The sequence below is a fragment of the Arachis stenosperma genome, chromosome 1, assembly GCF_014773155.1.
Source record: "Arachis stenosperma cultivar V10309 chromosome 1, arast.V10309.gnm1.PFL2, whole genome shotgun sequence".
In the NCBI taxonomy this organism is placed as follows: domain Eukaryota; kingdom Viridiplantae; phylum Streptophyta; class Magnoliopsida; order Fabales; family Fabaceae; genus Arachis; species Arachis stenosperma.
The window spans coordinates 13,065,728-13,088,721 of record NC_080377.1 but is presented as its reverse complement, the minus strand read 5'-3'; the positions used below and the strand labels follow the sequence as shown (position 1 = coordinate 13,088,721).

The following is a 22,994-nucleotide window of genomic DNA, read 5'->3' as shown; positions in this document are numbered from 1 at the left end:
TACGATAAGGTAAATTATTGCATTGATTCTTGAATCTTCAAACAAGCTAAGTAAAGCATGAAAGAACCAAATTAAAATTTTAAAACAATTAAGGCCTTGCAAGCTTCGAAGCAAAAGCTCCTACTGAACTCGATGCTCAAATTATAAAATCTATTTAAGGTTAAATACTTAAATTACAGGGTCACTGTTTAAAGAGTATAATATAACTGCAGCACTCTTAATTATGAGAAAAATCATTAATCTAATAATACTAAATAACTGAAAATCCAAAGGATTATTCCAAAGTTAATCATGTACAAAATTAAATATTACTTAATTAGAAAAAAAAACACTAAAAAAGTAGTCCAAACAGAGTTACTGCACTCTCAACCTCTTCGAAATATCCCTTGCCTTTTCTCTCCTGAGAAAAAATAAGTTTTTAAGTATAAATTAGTTAATCAACATATTTTCATATATGGAGAAGATCATGGTGGAAAAAGAAAAAATCACCTCTGCAAATGTTCGCCTTTTATTCATAAGTTTGGTCCTTGATTTATCAATAATTGACTTTGTCTGAAAGATAGAATCATGAAATGATAAAGTAACAAAAAAAAATATATATGTAAATGAAAAGATGAGTTTAATAGTTATTTTTACTGATATGAGGTAAAAAAGAAGTTTGGCTACTATACCTGTTCTCGCTCTTTCTTTATTTGACTTCTTGTTAATAGTTCAGGATCTTTCCCTCGAGTACCAGGGAGATATACCTTTGCTTCAATCTGTTAGAAATGAAGTAAATTATTAGTAAATTCAAAAATTAAATTTATCCAAGAAAAACAAAATTTATTTTGCTAACCTTTTCTTCGATAGGTTCATATAGACATGGAGTTTCTTCCTCTTCATAATAGGGTACAAATGCAAATAATTCTTGAATGACTTCGTTTTCCTAATATAACAACGATAAAAAAAATCAAATACTTGATAATAAATAAGAGTTATTTATTAATTATGTAGTGATTTTTTAAAAGCTAACCATCAAATAATATGAAAATTCTTCTTCTCCCACAAAATTCTTGAGGAAATTGAACTATTCATAAAAGAGAAAAAAGTGTTAGAAATAAATCAAAATCAAGAACAAACTAGGACCAAGTAAACAATGAATAAATATTGTTTAATATACCTGTGTAATTGAAGTCCATGATGTTAGAATTAATTTTTGTCCATCAAATATTTCACAATATTTTGGACGTTTATCTTCCTTAAAGTACATTAAGACGTCCCAGTCGGTTCTAGCAGCATTGTTGAACATTTGTTTCAGAGGAGGTGCAGTTTTAGCTTCCATTGAAGTACTCTCTAGTTGCTTCAAAATGATGTTTTTAATGTATTTTCTTAATCCATCATAAGACTCTGATAATAATTCTTCAGTTTTAACAAAAAATCTGTCAACTTTATCACGCTCAAATATCAAAGCTAATGCTTCACCAGCAGCAACGCAAGTTGCATCTTCTTTGAGTAATGTCAAGAACCGAGAAATTACCCTGCATCAAGAATCATTAATTAAAGCAAAGTTAAATTATGACAATTAAGATTGTATTGAGGATTTAATTTTCATGTATCGAAGAAGTAGGAGTATTTATGGGCGAGGTCGGGTTTAATTAGATTTAAACCCGGTCCTAGAAAAGCATCAGGTCTATTTTGGCCCGACTCGACTCGAAAACAATTCGAAATAAATCGGATTAACTAGATAAATCCGATGTAAAATTAGTATACACAAATTTATAATTTCTATATACTAAAGTAATAAAATTTTACTTTTAAAAATTAAATTTAATAAATGTTATATTATATTTATACAAAATAAATTATTTTAAAGTAAAAATAATACCATATAATATAAAAAATATTAATTGAAATATAAAAGTATAATATGACATTACTAATTTTACTTTAAAATATATATTTTTATTATAAAAAATAACTTTGGGGTGGAAGTGGATCAAGTGACCCAAAGCATAATCTGAATCTAGTCCGAAAATAACTACAGATAAAAATAATAAAAATAGCTAAGTCTTTAACATCCTTACAAAGAAGTTTACAACTTTACATAGAAATTCGATCATATATTGTCACATTATAAAAAATATTAACTTTTAAATTTATCCAATCATGTATTATCATATTTGAAAAAATTAATTTTTATATTTTCAATGCATCAAAATTAAAACTCTTATACAAAATAGAAAATTAATGGACTTACCCTTGCCAGCGACCGGAGATGATTTCCAACCTATATACTCTTGTAAGTAAAAACATCCAAGCATAAATTAATGTTGATAGAGTAGTAGCAGAGACTTGGTTTTTAAGTGCCTGAAAAAATAAAAAGAAAGAAAAGAAAAGCTTCTAAGTAATAATAAATATATACAAAACAGATCATACTTCAATTAATAAAAATTTAACTAAAGATTTTTGAGTAAATTAAAGTACGTACACCAACCTTGGATTTAGGACAAATATATTCCCAAATCACTTGCATGGCTGCTTGAATTTCCACTGAATTGCTTGCACAGAAAGATGTGACTATGGCCAAACACTCTACAAGAGCAATAAAGCCACATGGTTCCAAAAGCTGCATAGAGATTAAGATTTTATTAAATTTCAAACATCTTTTCATATATTATATTTATTGGTTTATTTATTTATCGATTTTTTCCTGAAATAAAATAAAAAAGTTATTATTTTCCTAAACACAATTTTTGAACTTTAATTTTCCAAATACGATTTTTTTAGAGCAAATTCGACGGCGAACTCCACTCAAATTTTTAAAAATTCATGTTTTTAATCCATATCATCGTCTCCAAAATAGTATCTAGATCTCCAAACAGTATATAGGAGTACACAAAAATACACAGAAAACAAGCATAACTTTTCCAAGAATTTTTTTAATTATAAATTTAAAAAACAAGCCATATTTAACAATGGCACCAATTATCACCGTCTCCAAAAATACACAGGTACATCGGAATAAGCCATATTTAAAAAGGATTTTTTTAATTATAAATTAAAAAAAAACTATTTTCCAAAAATAAAATATGACTTATTCCTGTATATTTTTGTGTACTATCATGTACTTTGGAGACGATGACAATGGTTACCATTGTTAACTTTTCAAACAATATGATCTATTTGAAGTGAAGTTCGCCGGGATAAGACCAACTTTATAATTTTTATAGAGTTCAGGTGCGGCGAACTTGCCCAAATGCCAAAAAAAAATCGTATTTAGGGAGTTAAAGTTAAAAAATCATGTTTGAGGAAATAATAATTTTTTATTTTATTTTAGTAAACAAATATTTATTTATTAATATTAACAACTTAAAAAACATTATGAAATTGTATCTTAAAATACCTTGTCAGGAACTCGAAGCAGTTTAGTAACTTGAGAAATTGTGTATCTGTATACTTCGTCTGCATTCTCAGTCTCACAAACTGATATTGCCATTAACCCTGAACTCATTTTTCATATAAATTAAAACATCAAATTAGGTTATAGTTATTGAGTAAGAAAAATAAAAGTCAATAAGCCTATTAAATATTATTATGATTGAGAAAAAGAGTTTAAGACGAACCAAGAGCTTGAGAAGCCAATTGTTTCTCTTTAGTCAAACCTTTTTTAAGGCAATTTAACATTTGCTCCAAGTAAGTGATGAAGCTGTAAAAAAAAGCACTCATTAATAATTCAAATCTATTTAGGAAAATTGAACAAGAATTAATAGTATATAGCCTTACTAGTTTTCCAAAATACTGTCTTCAAATCCTTCGAGAAAGATCTTAATAAAAGCCGATAATCCTTCCTCTCTAACACAAGCTCTTCAATAATAAAAGAAAACAAAAATGTATAATAATAAATATAAAAAATAAACGTATCATATAAAATATTTTTTTTTTAATAAAAAAGGAAAAGAAGAAAAAGCCATACTTTTTATTTTCTAATTTTTCTAATTTTCGCACGAAACTTGAGTGAATTAATGTTGGACAACGAAATCTAACAAGCTTAAGCGGTGGTACCACACGATCTTCCTCATCATCGATTTCATGGAATCTTTCTTTGCCTGTAAAATAACATTCCAATCAAGAATTAAACTAAAGTAATAACTCACACATTAACGTCAAGGAACGATACCTAAAAATCTAGAATTGGAGAAAAAAAACAAAAAACTCACAAATTAATAAAAGGATAAAATTCTGTAGAATTAGACCAAAACTGAGGTGATATAAATTATAATTACCTTTCTTTCCCTGTCCAATTTTTTTCGCAGCTTTCCTCATCTGCACACTATCTCTCTTGATCCCCACCATCTCCACTTGAATGAAGGCAAACGACACAAATTGATTGAAGTTGAAAATTTTTAATGCGACTTGTGTGTAACAACAATCGCTTTCTTCACACTCTGGACAATAAGACGTTGAAAACTTTCTTCTTCGAACGTCGCCGATGTAGCGCTGAGTAGGACGGCAATGGAAGTTTTCTTGCAACACTGAAGATGCGAGGTTGAAGAAGATTTTCAGAATTTCAAAACAGGGCGGACATATATATAGAGATAATAAATTTAAAAATCACTGCCTGAATCTTTTATTTATTTAAGATAAGATAAGATAAATAAATTAAAAATTCAAGCAGTGAGTTTTAGATTTTAAACAGAACAAAAAGATACGATATGATAAACACAGATTTTAGGTGAAATTAAAAATTTTGAAGTGATTTAATATTTTCACAATCTCCATTGAGTTGTTTTATCTATATTATCTATACCAACCTCAAGTCTATGTCATTCTTGTCGTTCAACCAAAACCCATGTAAGATCTTCCTCTCAAAATCCTCCCCTTTAAACCGAACATCCTCCTCTTCCCCATCTCCAAAACCGTTTTCTTCACCATTATATCACTCATTCCCATCTCCTACTCCATCTTGTAAGCAAGCATGCTCTCCTCAAACTGTGAATCACACCAAAATCCCTAACAGTCACAACAGTTGACATCCCTTGCCTTCTCGTGCACAACCTGCCAACCTCATCAGTGAACTTCCTAATTCCGCCCCTAATTATGGCATCCACATTTAACCCCGAGACCTCATTAGCATGCCTAGTGTCTAGTGAGCAATTCACACAGCTCCAACCACAATCTATGCCTAGTCTTCCCCTTAATCGAGAAAAACGTGCCATCATTCAAAACCGAAGCCAACCTTTCAGCAGCCTCCTGCCACAAGCAAGAATTCACCAAAAACTCAATAAAATCCTCAATATGAGAAGGATCATACTTCAAGTACCTACGATAAACCCGAAGAGAAGTCTCTATGGGCACACCCTCTGACTCACGAAAACCAAATAGGGTTCCCAGATCCTATCATGCTGAGTGACCGGCAAAGCGCAAAGAGCTCGATCGAAGGTTCTCCTGGTTCTTGTTAGCTCAATTAGGTATCGCCACCATAGCTTGAGGCTGAAAGGGTTTCGGAGAATCTCTTCCTCGTACAGAAGGTCGTCTTGGGAAGGGTACAGGTCCTGAGAAATTGACGATGATGAAGGCATCACGGTGGACGAGTTTTGGGAAACGGAAGCTTATCAATCTAACAACAGCAGCAGCAGAAGAAGAGTGATGAGAAGATGTAGACTAGTAACGACTGTGCACTGTCAGTGAAAAAAATAAAAAATTGCATAGTTTTTATTAAAATGAGTTTTACCATATATAATTTTAAGACTTAATGTAATCCATCAGTGTTTAAGATTAACACAATTTTAAGCCTTAATATACCATATCAAAATAATTTTGTTAACTAAGATTAACAAAGTTTTCAAAACAATTTTAACAAGGTCAACACAAAAATTAACATGCTTTAACAAAGATTAATAAAGTTTTCAACCCAATTTTAACAAGTTCAGCAGAATAACAAGAATTAATCAACCAAGAACGAGTCAGTAACAGTTAAAATTGATTTTCAAGCAGTGAGCATAGCTAATCAACCAAGAACAAGCAAGGATGAACAGTGAATCGGTATCAATTTATCATCAAGCAGTAAGCCAGTAACAAATATAATCAACCAAGAACAAGCAAGAACAAGCCAGCAACAGAGTTAAAATTTATTATCAAGCAGTGAGCAAAGCCAATCAACCAAGAACAAAGCACTAAACAATTCTAGTGCATCCTGGCGTTACCTTCGGCGAGGGCAGGGAGCAGAGATTTGAGGGAGATCGACGGACGACAGGAAGCTGGCAACGAACACTGGCGAGCCGGCGACGAACACGATGGGGAGGACCTTCGAGAACAACGAACCAGGAGGATTGGGGAACGACCACCACGAACCAGGCGGCGACGGTGAGATGAACGGCGGCGCTATGGAGGCTAGGGTTTTCAAGGAAGAGCTGAGATGGAACTATGGAGGCTAGTGGTTTAGTTTTTGGGTTTGAATTCAGAATCCCTTTTGATGAAATAGCAAAACGGCGTCGTTTAAAGGAACCGGTCGGTTTTCAGAACCATCATCAACAGTGACAACTCCACCGAGAGTGTGCAAGAATGCTAAGCACTGGGGAAGCTAAGACCGAAAACAACAAGGGTAAAATGGGTACACCATATTGTTTCATGATGAGATTAAATTAAAAGATTTTATTTCAATTAATTTAAGACTTCTTTTTTGCGACTCTGCAAATTAATTTTATTATGGAGCCACAGTTTTTGACGGCGTTATGAAAAGGAAGAGAGCTTTACATGAGTATAGTATTAGTGCACACAGAAAACAGACCGAACGAGTTGTCCTGGCCAAATCGGACTGAGCGAGAAGTGGGCTGCATGCGGACAGTCCGAGTTGTGGAAGAGTTGTCCACGCGTCGCAGCCACAGTTTTTGACGGCGTTATGAAAAGGAAGAGAGCTTTACATGAGTATAGTATTAGTGCACACAGAAAACAGACCGAACGAGTTGTCCTGGCCAAATCGGACTGAGCGAGAAGTGGGCTGCATGCGGACAGTCCGAGTTGTGGAAGAGTTGTCCACGCGTCGCACGCCTATGGCTCCCCAGGACGGTGCCCCCTTTAACCCCACAAGTCGCGTTCCAATCTTCATTTTTCCCTTCCTTTCCCGCCCAAAGAGTTGCATGCCATCTTCTTCCTCCTTGAAACCCTGAAAGTTTGGTGCTTCTCATCTGTGGGCTCTTTCAAAAATTTTGAAAATGTCAAAAAGATCACAAACCAGAAAGATTGATCGTCCGAAACTTCACATTGTAAAATATCTCAACTATTGATTATGTAATTTTATTTGTTATTTTTTTTATATTTCATAGTTTTGATTATTATTTTTGAAATTTAGTTAAGTTTATTGTTGTTTGAACTTGAACTGAGAATCAGTTTATAATTGTATTGATAGAAATTTAGAAATAAATGTTAAAAAAAAGTGTGAATGTAGTTGATTCTTACTTAAAATGGTTTATAATATAATAGGTTATAAATAAAACAGACGTTTTTAAAAATTTTTGGAGTAATATTAGAAGTTATAATTAAGTAGTTATAGTTAATTGTAGAAATTAAGAATATATATTTAAATAATAGTTAGAAATATATATGTATGTTTAATTTGCGTTATTCTTGTGGCTGAATTTTTGGTAAATATAATAGATTAGAGATAAAAAAAATAGTTTTTTAGAATTTTTTGTAACAATAGTAGAAATTATAGTTAATTAGTTAACTATTATAATTAATTTTAAAAATTTAGGAATATATATTTAAATGATATTTAGATAAGTGTGTTTAAGTATAATTAATTCTTGTTTACAATTTTATTCCAATATAATAGATCAGTATTAAAAATTACTTGTTTATAAATTTTTGTAATAATATTATAAATTAGAGTTAAGTCTTATAATTAATTTTAACAATTTAAGATTATATGTTTAAATAATAGTCCATAATATGTGTGCTTAAATGTAATTAAGGAAGTGTGTGGAGAATTTTTTTCAATATAATATATTAGTAATAAAAATGACTTGTTTTTAAGTTTATGTAATATTTTTAGTAATAATAATTAATTAGTTAACTTTTATAATTTCGTTTTATAATTTTTTTGGATTAATTTTTTTGGAATAATGTTGACAGAAATATGTTATTATTTTATGGGAGGTTTTAGTATTATCAGTAAAATTATATGTTTTAATAAGATATTTTTACATTATGTAAGATAGTTGTGTAATCACAATTTACGGATGTTGACATGTGATTACCTTGTCCCTCCGGATCGGTAGAATGAGAGAGTAGAGGAGCATTTACGATCTACTGGTTTTTACCATGTCGCCTAAATTGGAGTTGTTCAATGCCAGAAAGCACTAGTAAACGCTTTAGTGGAAAGGTGGCACCCCGACACACATACCTTTCACCTCTGCGGCCAGAAGCTTCGGAGGTGGCGGATCTGACAAGGATGGCGCCGGCGACACGAGCGGCAACTGTGCGTGGCGGCTGGACGGGTCGCGGTCCTCCCTTCCTCGCGGATATCTCCCCTCTGCCTGTGGCTCTGCTTGACGGCGACGGACTCAGAGGCGGCGGCGGTAGACATGAAGGCAGGGCTTCTCCTTCCTTGCGTATGCCCTATGCTCTCTGACGATAGCATGGCGACCCAACAGCGGCGGCGGCGCGACGGCTCCTCTCCCTGCACCGGCGATGATGGCGATTCGAGATGAGGACGATGGAGACAGCAAGACGCAACGCAGCTTCTCTCTCTCTCCTTCCAGTCGCGGCCTCTTTCTCTCTTTCTCAATGACTCGACGGCGACGGCGGCTCCCAGTCCCGCCGGCACCGCTTCCTTCCTTTCCCCCTCATCCTCTCAGCTCTCCCTTCCTCTCGTACCCCCCTTCTTCTTTCTTTCCCTTTCTTTTTTTCCTTTCTCTCTGAAACTTTCTTTCCTTCATTCTTTTCTTTCTTTCTTTCTTTCTTTTTTTTTTGCTTCCTACTGCTGCTTCATATATGTTGTTAGAAAGGGAAAACAAAGGCGGCTAGGGTTAGTTTAGGGGGCTTAGGGTTAATTTAGTTAAAATTAGGGTTTTATTTGAGAATTTAGAGTTAAGGTAAAATTCATATGAGTAATATAACAATTTTATAAATTTAAGAGTAATAGGATAATTGAAAACCTGTTTTATCCTAACACTAATATTTTAAAAAAATACTATTTAATTATCAATTTACAAATTATTCTCAAATAAATAATTCTAATTCGATAACTATAAATAATCTAATTAACTTTCTTTATTCATTAAAATTAAAGTATTAATTTCTAAAATCACAATTATTTAAATCAAATCATGTAAATTCTTATTATTTAAATTAAAATTTTTTATTTCAATTAATTTAAGACTTCTTTTTGCGAGTGATTAATTTAGCAAATTAATTTTATTATGAAGCCAGAGTTTGTGACAGGGTTATGAAAAGGAGGAGAGCTTTACATGAGTATGGTGTCAGTGCACACAGAAAACGGATCGAACGAATTGTCCTGGCCAAATCGGACCGTGCGAGAAGTGGGCTGCACGCGGACTGTCCAAGTTGTGAAAGAGTTGTCCACGCGTCGCACGCCCATGGCTCCCCAGGACGGTGCCCCCTTTAACCCCACAAGTCGCGTTCCAATCCTCACTTTTCCCTTCCTTTCCCACCCAACGAGTTGCATGCCATCTTCTTCCTCCCTGAAATCCTAAAAGTTTAGTGCTTCTCATCTGTGGACTCTTTCAAAAAATTTGAAAATATCAAAGAGATCACAAACCAGAAAGATTGATCGTCCGAAATTTCACATTGTAAAATATTTCAACTATTCTGATTATGTAAGTTTATTTGTTAATTTTTTTTATATTTCATAGTTCTGATTATTATTTTTGAAATTTAGTTAAGTTTATTGTTGTTAGAACTTGAACTGAGAATCAGTTTATAATTGTATTGATAGAAATTTAGAAATAAATGTTAAAAAAAAGTGTGAATGTAGTTGATTCTTGCTTAAAATGGTTTATAATATAATAGGTTATAAATAACACAGACGTTTTTAAAATTTTTTGGAGTAATATTAGATGTTATAATTAAGTAGTTATAGTTAATTGTAGAAATTTAGGAAGATATGTTTAAATAATAGTTAGAAATATATATGTATGTTTAATTTGCGTTATTCTTGTGGCTGAATTTTTGGTAAATATAATGGATTAGAAATAAAAAAAATAGTTTTTTAGAATTTTTTGTAATAATAGTAGAAATTATAGTTAATTAGTTAACTATTATAATTAATTTTAAAAATTTAGGAATACATATTTAAATGATACTTAGATAAGTGTGTTTAAGTATAATTAATTCTTGTTTACAATTTTGTTCCAATATAATAGATCATTATTAAAAATTACTTGTTTATAAATTTTTGTAATAATATTATAAATTAGAGTTAAGTCTTATAATTAATTTTAACAATTTAGGATTATGTGTTTAAATAATAGTCCGGAATATGTGTGCTTAATTGTAATTAAGGAAGTGTTGTGGAGAATTTTTTTCAATATAATAGATTAGTAATAAAAATGACTTGTTTTTAATTTTGTGTAATAATTTTAGTAGTAATAATTAATTAGTTAACTGTTATAATTTCGTTCTATAATTTTTTTGGATTAATTTTTTTGGAATAATGTTGACAGAAATTTGTTATTTTAGGGGAGGCTTTAGTATTATCAGTAAAATTATATGTTTTAATAAGATATTTTTACATTATGTATGATAGTTGTGTAATCAAAAACGTGATTTTGCTATGCGTGTGCAGGGTTTACGGATGTTGACATGTGATCACCCTATCCCTCTGGATCGGTACAATGAGAGGGCGGAAGAGCATTTACGATCTACTGGTTCTTACCATGTCGCCTATATTGGAGTTGTTCAATGCCAGAAAGCACTAGTAAACGCTTTAGTGGAAAGGTAGCACCCGGACACACATACCTTTCACCTTCCGGTTGGTGAATGTGCCGTGACACTGGAAGACGTGGGTATGATCTTCGATCTTTCGACCGATGTTCTTCCAGTGACAGGAATGACTTTGAGTAGTTTTGAAGCCTTACAGGCGGAGTGTCTGCACCAATTTGTGGTCGCACCGTTAAAGTTGGAGTGTCGAGGAAGCGGCATAAAATTTACGTGGCTACGGAATTTAAAAGAACGGTTACGGTTGATTGATGAAAACAGTACACAAGTGTACGTTAAGTGCCACGTCATGTTCTTGATCGGTACGATCTTGTTTGGAGACAAGTCTGGGACATCTGTCCATTAGAAGTATCTGCCTATTCTCAGTGATTTTGCTAGTATTAGACAGTACAGTTGGGATCAGCATGCCTAGCACATCTGTACAAGAGTTTATGCAGGGCATCACATTTTGACTGTAAGGAAATTGATGGTCCGTTAACACTTCTTCTGTGTTGGGCATGGATGCGCCTACCGTATCTAGCGCCGGTTCCTAGGGAACCCCGCAGACCGCAGTTTTCTGCTTGCAAATAGGTAATATTATCTTACATTTACCTGGTATATTCATATTTAGAATCCAATTGTGTTAATGAGATGCGTTATATTAGGTGGCGTAACTGGGAGCGTGGAGACCGAATCTATAGATATCTTAAGCTTGCTCATTTTAGGAAGGCCTTGGATGATCTTTAGGAAGGCCATGTGTGTTTGCATTAACGTTGTATTTGGGTCAGGTCTAATGATTTAGTTATTTGGATTTTAATTATTTGTTTGCTTTATTGTTACCAATTTTTGTGGGTTGCATATTCTGTTGATCGTGTTGATCCGGACATAATTTCCGCAAATATCTACATGCACTTAGTGATTTGGAGTGCAACGGTGTCGTTGGTATCTTTTGAGTGTATTGAATGGCATGCTACCGACAGGTTTAGACGACAGTTCGGTTTCGTTCAGGGAGTTCCTCATCAGGAACGAAGTTTATCTTAAACTTGACTAAATAAATTATTTTACAAATGCTAAACGAGTACCTGCACTCATATAATCTGAAAATTTCGGAGCATGCATGCCTTCCAAATCCAAAACTCGCATGAAATATGGCTCCTCAAATGGCACTTCGTTCGCGAGTGCATTTTCAACGTCTTTCACATTCGGAGCCACATTGCCGTCACCTTGATCTTCATCTCCGTTTGGACCAACAACTTCGTAATTACTTTCGAACTCTTTCTCACTGTCACTATTGTAGTCCTTCCGTAAAATATTTTCGGTCGGCCTCAGATTGTTCGAATTCAATGTACAACTCGATGAACGAGATTTAAGCACGACTTTCAATATACATTGAAAACATCTCCTGCATGCTTGCTTCGTCCGTTATATATTTCGTCTGAAATTGAATGAATCCACCAAATACTGGTACAGGATATCTGTATAAAATACATGATATTTTTCTTGACATCTCCGAATCAATCTTCTCACAAATCACACCTTTAAGCTCTTCAAATGAAATTGTGAACGGAATAACAACATCCAACGGATCTTTACAAACAAATTTTACTCCTTCAGGCGTCTGCAATAAAATATGACCAAAATAATACACTTTCAAAAGAACTCTATCATCTATTCTTCTCACTCAATTAAATAAACACAAATACTTCACTATCAATTTTTTTCCTATTCAAGCCAACCAGCTCAACACCAGACCATGAGGAAGAAGAAGAGAAGTCAAAGAAGATGAAGAATGTTAGATCTGGTCGGCGGATTAAGATCTACACACCTTCGCAAGTGTATATTTACACACACAAATCGGACCAAGCGACTTCTGTAACCTAATTCAAATAAACTATATAATAATAAAAACGGACCATCCGATTTCCTTTATTGAAAATAAAAAAATCTTTCTCCACAACTCGGACCCAGCGAGTTGCTCATCCTAAATCCAAAAATTCGTTAACAAAGAAAACGGACCATGCGATTTCCTTAAAGTAATATAAAAAAAAATTTGTACATGTACAAGTCGCATGGTCCGATATCCCTTATGTTATTTGCATATCTTCACTCCATGTAAAACGGACCCTCCGATTTGCTCAAAGAAATCTAAAAAAAGAAATCGTTTGGTCCGATTTCTTATCACCAATTCTGAGCAAAAAAGTTGTCCCACATCTTGGTCTAACTCCTCCTCATCCCATAACCCGGCACAACACACCCAACTCTTCCATAACCAAAAGAATTAGCCGATTAATTTAGGAATTTATTGTATATTGTATTATTGTGTGGGAAATTCTCTGGTATGGATCACATGAAACATCCATACATATGGATCCGTTATGGCAGTTAGCATGTTGCGACGCGTAACTTTCTTCCTCTGCGGTATATGGAGAACTGTGCTCGTAAAAGACTGGTAGCACAGGTTGTAGCAGGTCATAGCAGATGGTTAGCAGAGTGTGTTGACGGTATATATTAAAAAGATTAATGTGCGTGTGTGATTATGAATTTTTGGAAAGTGGGTTGAAATTGTTTGGCTTGTAATTGTTTGGACTTCTTTAAGGTTCATGGGTTTTTTGGTTTCTTATAATAGTCTCAAGAAAAGGAAATGGAGTTGAAGGAAAAAAAAAGCATTTTGAGAATCTTTATTTTTATTCTAAATAAATGTATATTATAATTAATTATATAAAGTTGAATGATTTTTTCATTTCGGTCTGAGTGTGAGTGGTATTTTCCAGGATGTTAAAGAAAATTTAATGCTATAATTAAGTTTTAATTTTTAAGAAATCTTTAATGATTTAACAGTAAGGTGTATAAGTACTGATGCATTCTAATCTCTATTTATTGGTCTTTATTATGACCACTTATAGTTGGTTTCTTCTCTTGTTCAATTACTATTCATTAGAGGGTATAGAAAAACTTCATCACTGAAGGAAAGGAAGGTTGAGCAAGGGTGTTCTGGTTTGTTTGGCGTGGGAAATAGGCAATATCCTAGGCATTGACACGAAAGTTTCCTTTTCTTTAGTTGGCATTGTGTTGGTGAGTGGGAGTTACTTAATAGTGAATGGATAATTTTTTTGTCATTATTCTAAGGATTTTCAGCTTCCATCCAGCCTTTCAATGCACCTGTTGCCTCCCCCACATGGTTTACTCATTTTGAAATAAAAAAAACAACTATGCTTTACTTTTTTAGGCTTCGATTATGAGAACATTACATTGTTCATCAGCTTCCAATCCTTTTTTTTGGTATTAAACGGGGTTATTGTCCAAAAAAGAAGAAACTAAGTACAAACTACTCAGGGTAAAGAAGTTCCCCTTCTATCATCAGCTAGGAGTTGGATAAGCTCTTTAGGAGGCGAATCCCAAAAGTGAAATCCTTGATTTAGATCGATATTCTTTCGAGCTAAGCAATTAGCACATCTATTACCTTCTCGGTAGATATTAACAAAATAGACATTCCAATCTCTCTGTTTCCATCTTTGTATGCTTCTAACTAAGGAATTTGGGTGCTTGTCTAACTTCTTTTGGCTATTCAAAATAGATATAATAGCCTGAGAGTCACACTCCAAAATGAGCTTCCTTATCCCCATAGTCCATGTCATCTTTAGACCTTGATCAATCCCCCATAACTCTCTGTCTTGAAAGCCGTGCAAGAGCCTATGTGGTATGAAAAATCCCCCAATCCATCTTTCATTCTCATCTCTTAGAATATTAATTTAAGACTTCTTTTTTGCGACTGATTAATTTCGGGTGTGTTTGGCAATTATGTTGGAGAGGATAAAAGTGCGTTGAAATTCTTTGAACGCTGCTTCTTGATGTTCGACAACCTTTTTCCCTCTAAACACAGAAGTGATTTTGCAATCTAAAAGCGCCTTTACTGGAAGCAAAAAATTGTTGCTTCTGCGTTCACTTCAACGTGCGTTAGCCTTTGATGATGTTATTGGTTTTTTGCAAAAGAATTTTCATATTTGTTTCAAGTCATTTCAAATATTTTAATTTTTTTTTCAATTTTTATAACTTTTTTTATATTTTAATTTTTTATTAAATTTGTTATTGTAATTCTATTCTAATATAAATTATTGATCTTATTAAAAATGACAAAATAAATAAAAAACTGACCATACATAATAATGAAATCATAAGTAATAAAATTTTACAGTCTAAAATAATACTAAATAAAAGAATACTGAGAATACTAAAAAATTATAGAATATTTTTTATTTGACATTATAAAATTTATTATTGTAATTCTTGTTCACTGTTTATTATTCTAATTTGTTATAATATGTATTATTGTTCCTATTAAAAACGATAAATTAAATAAAAAATTAATCATAAATAATAATAAAAACATAGTAAAAAGTTAAAAACCAAAACAGTAAACAAAATAAAATTATTAAGAGTACTCATAAAAGAATATTAAAATATATTATTTTATATGTTATTTTTAATTTAATAAATAAATATTAATTTTTATTATAATAGTAAAAATTTATAACAAATTAAAATAGAATTTTATAAAAAATACTATATAAAAAATATACTAAAAAAATATAAAAAAGATTGAATATACGTTCTATTTATATTATTCTATATACCCTTATATCTTAATATATATTATTTCCATATTTATTTTTATATTTCTTACTATATTTATCTTACTAAATAATCTTATTTATATATTATTATATTTAATATTTAGTTTAGAATATTTAATGCATATTTCATTTAAATGTATATTTAATGTATTTAAATGTATATTTAATGTAATTAAATGTTTGTTGTCTACATCAGTCCATCTAATAAAACTGAAAATTTAGAATAATATTCTATATTAAAAAAGAACATTATAATTTAATATTATATTTTTTTAGTAATTAACTAATTATCTATCTAGAAGTAATTTTGACTAATATTATCCAAACAATTTCATTTTATCAAAATCAATTTTAGTATAGAATTGCCAAATATAAATCATGTTGGCACAAAATCACTTCTATCTAAAATCAATTTTACAAAATCACTTTCGTTCAAACTCCACCTTAACCAACTCTAATCCAAACACACACTTCGCAAATTAATTTTATTATGGAGCCACAGTTTGTGATGGCGTTATGAAAAGGAGGAGAGCTTTACATGGGTATGGTGTCAGTGTACACAGAAAACGGACCGAACGAGTTGTCCTGGCCAAATCGGACCGTGCGAGAAGTGGATTGCACGCGGACCGACGAGTTGTGGAAGAGTTGTCCATGCGTCGCATGCTCATGGCTTCCCAAGACGATGCCCCCTTTAACCCCACAAGTCGCGTTCCAATCCTCACTTTTCCCTTCCTTTCTCACCCAATGAGTTGCATGCCATATTCTTCCTCCCTAAAACCTGAAAGTTTGGTGCTTCTCATCCGTGGGCTCTTTCAAAAAATTTGAAATGTCAAAGAGATCACAAACTAGAAAGATTGATCGTCCGGAACTTCAAATTATAAAATATCTCAACTATTCTGATTATGTAAGTTTATTTGTTAATTTTTTTTTATATTTCATAGTTCTGATTATTATTTTTGAAATTTAGTTAAGTTTATTGTTGTTAGAACTTGAACTGAGAATCAGTTTATAATTGTATTGATAGAAATTTAGAAATAAATGTTAAAAAAAGTGTGAATGTAGTTAATTCTTGTTTAAAATGGTTTATAATATTATAGGTTATAAATAAAACAGACGTTTTTAAAAATTTTTGGAGTAATATTAGAAATTATAATTAAGTAGTTATAGTTAATTGTAGAAATTTAGGAATATATGTTTAAATAATAGCTAGAAATATATATGTATGTTTAATTTGCGTTATTCTTGTGGCTGAATTTTTGGTAAATATAGTGGATTATAAATAAAAAAATAATTTTTTAGAATTTTTTGTAATAATAGTAAAAATTATAGTTAATTAGTTAACTATTATAATTAATTTTAAAAATTTAGGAATACATATTTAAATGATATTTAGATAAGTGTGTTTAAGTATAATTAATTCTTGTTTACAATTTTGTTAAAATATAATAGATCAGTATTAAAAATTACTTGTTTATAAATTTTTGTAATAATATTATAAATTAGAGTTAAGTCTTATAATTAATTTTAACAATTTAGAATTATATGTTTAAATAATAATCCGGAATATGTGTGCTTAAATGTAATTAAGGAAGTGTTGTGAAGAATTTTTTTCAATATAATAGATTAGTAATAAAAATGACTTATTTTTAATTTTGTGTAATAATTTTAGTAATAATAATTAATTAGTTAACTGTTATAATTTCGTTCTATAATTTTTTTGGATTAATTTTTTTAGAATAATGTTGACAGAAATATGTTATTTTAGGGAAGGTTTTAGTATTATCAGTAAAATTATATGTTTTAATAAGATATTTTTACATTACGTATGATAGTTGTGTAATCACAATCGTAATTTTGCTATGTGTGTGCAGGATTTGCAGATGTTGACATGTGATCACCATGTCCCTCCGGATCGATATAATAAGAGGGCGGAGGAGCATTTACATTTACTTGTTTTTACCATGTCGCCCATATTGGAAGTGTTCAATGCCAGAAAGCACTGGTAAACGCTTTGGTGGAAATGTGGCACCCGGACACACATACCTTTCACCTCTGCGGCCAGAAGTTTCGAAGGTAGCGAATCTGACAAGGATGGCGCCGGCGACACGAGCGGCAACTGTGCGTGGCGGCTGGACGGGTCGCGGTCCTCCCTTCCTCGCGGATATCTCCCCTCTGCCCGTGGCTCTGCTTGACGGAGACGGACTCAGAGGCAGCGGCGGCGGACACGAAGGCAGGGCTTCTCCTTCCTCGCGTATGCCCTCTACTCTCTGACGATAGCACGACGACCCCACAGCGGCGGCGGCGCGACGGCTCTTCTCCCTGCACCGGCGATAATGGCGATTCGAGATGAGGACGACGGAGACAGCAAGACGCAAGGCAGCTTCTCTCTCTCCTTCCAGTTGCAGCATTTTTCTCTCTTTCTCAATGACTCGACGGCGACGGCGGCTCCCAGTCCTGCCAACGCCGCTCCCTTCCTTTCCTCCTCATCCTCTCAGCTCTCCCTTCCTCTCGTGCCCCCCCTTCTTCTTTCTTTCCCTTTCTTTTTTTTCCTTTTCTCTCTGAAGCTTTCTTTCCTTCATTCTTTTCTTTCTTTTTTTTTTTTTGCTTCTTACTGCTGCTGCGTATATGTTGTTAGAACGGGGAAACAAGGGCGGCTAGGGTTAGTTTAGGGGGCTTAGATAATCTCCAGTAGGGAACTCATCCCAGTCCCTATTTATAACCCACCTGTCATAAAAAGTAACTCCACATCAGCTTTTGTTTCATAAACAGTAAATAGGAACTCAAAACATCTCTCTCTTCTCTATTAGGAGGAACTAACTTTAGTCTCTGGTCCCACTTAATTAATTTATTAAAATACTTGAAATTAATGTAATTAATTTTTTTCAATAATATAATTTAAATATTTAAATTTAAAAAAATTCACTATTAAAAGATATTAATATTAAATAAATTCATATATAACAATAATACACAATATATCATTCGGGGTTATACTAATTTGTAAAATTATTTAATACAAAAAAATATAATTAAGTTCTATAATTGACGAACGGAAACTTGGAAGAAGATGAAGAAGAATAGTAAAAAGTGTGAGAATAGAAGTGTATCTAACTGGTATATGTAGAGTAACAAAATATTAATTTATTAATAATAAAAGTAATATAATAACGACTAATTTCTAACGACTAATTTTATAACGGCTAGTTTTATAACGACTAATTTAATATAATAATATAAATAATATTTAATATTAATTATGACATAAATAATTATTATAAATTATTAATTAAATAAAAATTAATTATTTAATCTAATTAATTATTATAATTATTAATAAATTAATTATGATTTAATTATTATTTAAATAATTAATTAAATAAAAATATAATTATTTAATATAATCATTTATTTTAATATAATTATTTAATATAATTAATTAAACTTTATACAATTATTTATTTAAATAATAACTTGCCAAATCGTTACTCTCAGTCCCTATTTAGAGGAACTTTGTTCCATCGGTCCTTGTACAAGAATCCATTCCATTTTGCTCCAACGGTGAGGAATTCATTTGTGTCAGAAAAAGTTAGCAAGGCACTCACTATTGGAGTTGCTCTTAGGGTTAATTTGGTTAAAATTAGGGTTTTATTTGAGAATTTAGAGTTAAGGTAAAATTCATATGAATAATATAACAATTTTATAAATTTAAGAATAATAGAATAATTGAAAACATGTTTTATCCTAACACTAACATTTAAAAAAATACTATTTAATTATTAATTTACAAATTATTCCCAAATAAATAATTCTAATTCGATAACTATAAATAATCTAATTAATTTTCTTTATTCATAAAAATTAAAATATTAATTTCTAAAATCACAATTATTTAAATCAAATCATGTAAATTCTTATTGTTTTACGAATTCTAAACTTTATAATTTAAATATGAAAATTATCCAAAAATTATAAAATTAGATAAAATTTTTAATTTAATTATCAAAACTTGATTTAGTTAACTTTAATAAAATAATTTTTGATATTAAAATATTTAACGAATAAATAAATTAAAATTAGTTCACAATAAGATTTTTCGAAAATTTTGAGTCTTACAAAGAACATTTTTAATCTCTACTTGGGAATAAAAGTTTGCAATCTTGGAGATTATCTATGTTGAGAATTTATTTATTTTTATTTTTTTTTGTCTCAGATTGTGCAATGTGATTATTGTGTATTGTGCAATGTTAGCTATTGTTAATAATCTCCTAAGGTGCATTAGAAACAAAAAATGATTCAAGAAAAAATCTGATAATGCAGGAAACAAGTGCTGCTAAACTGTCGGAAAGCAAGCTGTGTGAGAACTTGAATAAACTGCAGGTCAAATATTTTGGTTTAACACAAAAAAAATGCAGAACACAAAGAGAAGCATGTTCGTCATTTTTCAATGTTAAAACTACAGAAATACAAGACACAACAAAGTCAATTTCGTCTGCAAATCAAGTGCTCCGAATAGCAGAACAAGATAAACGAAATTCATAAAAGACACTGAATAAGTGGATTCAATTTATCCGGTTTTTATTGGGAAAACTTAAGTTTGTTCTATAGTGTTGTATATTCTCTTTAAAATTGTAATCCTTCCTTGGCACACATTTTTATTAGTTTTGGGTTGTTATTCAGTGCTCAAGTATTAACAAACAAATATACACGTAAATAAGCCAAGCTTATTAAAAAGAAAAGGGAAGACATGCATATCCCTTACTTTCCTTGCTTGTGGGAAATTTTGTTAGTAGCATTTCACAATAATATAGGTCACTAGAATTGATAAGATCCTTTGAAAGTTTGAAGTAATACAGAAGATGGGTCAGAAGAGGAGATCCGAACTCAGAATAGGTGATTCTCATTATCAAGTCAACATCCAAATGCGTCGGATTGTCCAACCATTATTGTTGATGAGAACAGAAAAAAAAAGCATTAAGAAACTGTTCATGTAAATGGAGAAAGAGTGGAGAAACTTGATCTAACAATCTTTCGAATAAGGTAAATTATTGCATTGATTCTTGAATCTTCAAACAGGCTAGTAAACATGAAAGAATCAAATTAAAATTTTAAAACAATTAAAGCCTACTTCGAGCAAAAGCTCCTACTGAACTCGTTGCTCGAATTATAAAATCTATAAAGGTTAAATACTCGATTACAGGATCACTGTTTAAGAGTATAATATAACTGCAGCGCTCTTAATTATGAGAAAAATGAAACATTATCACGTATAACACAACAAAACTATTCACAAACAAAAGGGAGCATATTAGGAGAATCGGTTCAGTGATTGCGGAAGCCCCCCACTCTACCGACACTATTCTATTCTTTATCCGAAGAACAAAAAACCATCTTGTGTGGAAATCCTTGGGAGTATATGAAATTTTCAATTCTAAATAGTAAAATTAAAATGTAGTTCAAACTTCAGTTACTTCCATTTCAGTTTTCACTGTGCTAAATTGGCGGCGTTTCACCGTGACAACAAACTAAATTAACTCAGGAGACTGAGAAAATTAATCGGCAAGAGAAAAAGTATAATAGATAAACCAAGTATGTGACTGAAGATACTAGAGAGGTTAACTATAAGTACATAATCATGATACTATTAACCCTAATTAACATCGTTCACTAATCTAAACCTAAAGAGAGAGCATAACAAGAATTAAAAAGCTAATAATAAGCAAGATATTGGAATTGGGTAAGAATCCTATCGAATACTAAATGGAACCCTAATTATCCGAAAACAATTGCTTCTCCCATTTCCATGTTAAACTTCCCGTGTTACCAAGCAAATTCACTCGTCATCATCATCCTCCTACAACAGCAAAGAACAAAAACATAATTAATACCAACAAATCAAACATGAAAAAGCGATAAAATTAAAGTACAAAAAGCAATCAGCATATATATTGATTCCACCTCATCCTCATCCTCATCATTTACTTCAGACTTTGACTTGTCAGATTCATCTTCCTCAGAAGCACCCTTACTCTCCTGAATACATAAAAACCAATAAATAACAAGGATTATTAATTAGAATTGTGACTTCTAAAAAGTATGTAGTTACCTGTTTTTTGTTGTAGGCTTGCATACTCCTTTCATACTCTTCTTTCTTTTTCTCTGCCTTAGCTTGGTAGGGAGCTTTATCCTAAACCACAAAGTAATAAACAAATTAGGACCATAAAATATAAGAAAACAATTACAAAAATAACAGAAAAAACCAATCACCAATCATAGAATAGCATCGAAAAAAGAAATTCAGAATTTAAGTACTCACAGCATCAGACATTGATTTCCACCTGTCACCACCAGCCTTGCCAACCTAATTGATTTGAAGCAGCAACGTCAAAAACAATTTAAAATTCAAACTAAAAAATAATTTGAAAACTCTTTCAAAAATTTTTAAAACAAGTACTGAACAGAATTCCACGTAAATAAACACTCACAACTGCAACGGATTTGTTGCTTGGGTGCTCCTTCTTGTACTGTTCTCTGAACTCAGACCTGCAAAACAAAAACAAATCGATCTCAGCCACAAACAGTTAAATCTCTAACAAAAGCGAAGTAGCTAAACAATTTGAAAAACATACATGAAAACGAAGAAAGCGCTTGGAGGCCTCTTCGGCTTGTTAGGATCCTTAGCTTTCTTAGCCTGCTTCCTTCCCGTTCCAGCGCCTTTGCGCTTCAACCTAAAACCACACGCGACCGAGAAAATCACAAAAAATTTTCAAAAATCTATGCCGAAACAGCAAACTTCATACCACTTGAAATCAGATCTGAAAACAGAAGTTTCAGTATCGCAAAATCCAATTTCGTAAACCTAGCATATCAAGGAGTGAAAACCAACTGAACAAATCCTTATTCCAAAAAAAAAAAACTCACCGGTTATCAGCAGCTTTCGCGTCGGCTTTAACCTTCGGCATAGCGAATCGTGAAGACTCGAAATCGAACGAAGAACGAGTTGCGAAATCGCAGACTCAGTCCGAGTCAGAGCCGCAAGGGTTTCCGAGTCACTACTAAACGAAAAAAAAGAACAAATAAATAATAATAATAATAATAATAAACAAAGGCTCTCAAATAATTATAGAGAGCGAAAACGAAAGCAAAAGGGAAAGACTGGAAGGAGAAAACACTAACGTGATTTCGTGAGAGAGTGCGTAGCGTTGTGTTGCGTTGTGAGAAAGAAGGGTTTGGGCGCGAGAATAAGAAGCCTGAGAGGGTAGGGGCAACGAAGAGAAAACGCTAACACAAAATTTTGGAATCGCGGAACATAAAATAAAATTGAAGTTTTGGGTTTACGCGGGATCTCTGAGATCTTCTGCCACGTCATCGATCCCCGTTATGCGAAATCATTGGCTCCCGATCCGCTTGTGCTTCCTCTGTGTGTGTGTTTTGGGCGGACGCCGAATCCAT

General features: G+C 32.1%; 2 protein-coding genes across 9 annotated transcripts; both read right to left on the bottom strand.

Annotated features, from left to right (window-relative positions):
• Nucleotides 1-95: 95 nt before the first annotated feature.
• LOC130944506 (uncharacterized) lies at nt 96-6,545 on the bottom strand. 7 transcript variants are annotated; one of them, XM_057873198.1, is made up of 16 exons: nt 6,183-6,545; nt 5,300-5,596; nt 4,791-5,229; nt 4,263-4,511; nt 3,953-4,085; nt 3,763-3,843; nt 3,603-3,685; nt 3,383-3,480; nt 2,474-2,605; nt 2,237-2,346; nt 1,160-1,517; nt 1,013-1,066; nt 836-925; nt 672-758; nt 490-552; nt 96-400 (listed from the first exon to the last, which is right to left on the bottom strand). In XM_057873198.1, the coding sequence occupies exons 4-16, from the start codon at nt 4,330-4,332 to the stop codon at nt 332-334; spliced, it is 1,428 nt and encodes a 475-aa protein (XP_057729181.1). In that variant the 5' UTR covers nt 4,333-4,511; nt 4,791-5,229; nt 5,300-5,596; nt 6,183-6,545; the 3' UTR covers nt 96-331. The 7 variants fall into 7 exon arrangements, with proteins under 7 accessions (XP_057729181.1, XP_057729028.1, XP_057729258.1 ...); XM_057873045.1 differs by having other exon boundaries at nt 5,304-5,596; XM_057873275.1 differs by having other exon boundaries at nt 4,791-5,226; nt 5,304-5,596.
• Nucleotides 6,546-21,094: 14,549 nt separating this feature from the next.
• Nucleotides 21,095-22,977, bottom strand: LOC130945368 (HMG1/2-like protein). 2 transcript variants are annotated; one of them, XM_057874099.1, is made up of 8 exons: nt 22,719-22,977; nt 22,464-22,597; nt 22,172-22,270; nt 22,028-22,085; nt 21,859-21,903; nt 21,649-21,729; nt 21,501-21,575; nt 21,095-21,396 (listed from the first exon to the last, which is right to left on the bottom strand). In XM_057874099.1, the coding sequence occupies exons 2-8, from the start codon at nt 22,502-22,504 to the stop codon at nt 21,376-21,378; spliced, it is 420 nt and encodes a 139-aa protein (XP_057730082.1). In that variant the 5' UTR covers nt 22,505-22,597; nt 22,719-22,977; the 3' UTR covers nt 21,095-21,375. The 2 variants fall into 2 exon arrangements, with proteins under 2 accessions (XP_057730082.1, XP_057730086.1); XM_057874103.1 differs by having other exon boundaries at nt 22,464-22,594; nt 22,719-22,975.
• Nucleotides 22,978-22,994: the final 17 nt, after the last annotated feature.

Coding starts and splice junctions, on each gene's coding strand:
- LOC130944506 (XM_057872969.1), bottom strand. CDS start 4,332: ATGGTGGGGATCAAGAGAGATAGTGTGCAGATGAGGAAAGCTGCGAAA. Junction 926..1,012: donor AATTTTCATATTATTTGATG/GTTAGCTTTTAA, acceptor TTGTTATATTAG/GAAAACGAAGTCATTCAAGA. Junction 553..671: donor TAAAGAAAGAGCGAGAACAG/GTATAGTAGCCA, acceptor TCTATCTTTCAG/ACAAAGTCAATTATTGATAA.
- LOC130945368 (XM_057874099.1), bottom strand. CDS start 22,504: ATGCCGAAGGTTAAAGCCGACGCGAAAGCTGCTGATAACCG. Junction 22,086..22,171: donor AGCGCTTTCTTCGTTTTCAT/GTATGTTTTTCA, acceptor TTTGTTTTGCAG/GTCTGAGTTCAGAGAACAGT. Junction 21,904..22,027: donor GCAACAAATCCGTTGCAGTT/GTGAGTGTTTAT, acceptor CAAATCAATTAG/GTTGGCAAGGCTGGTGGTGA.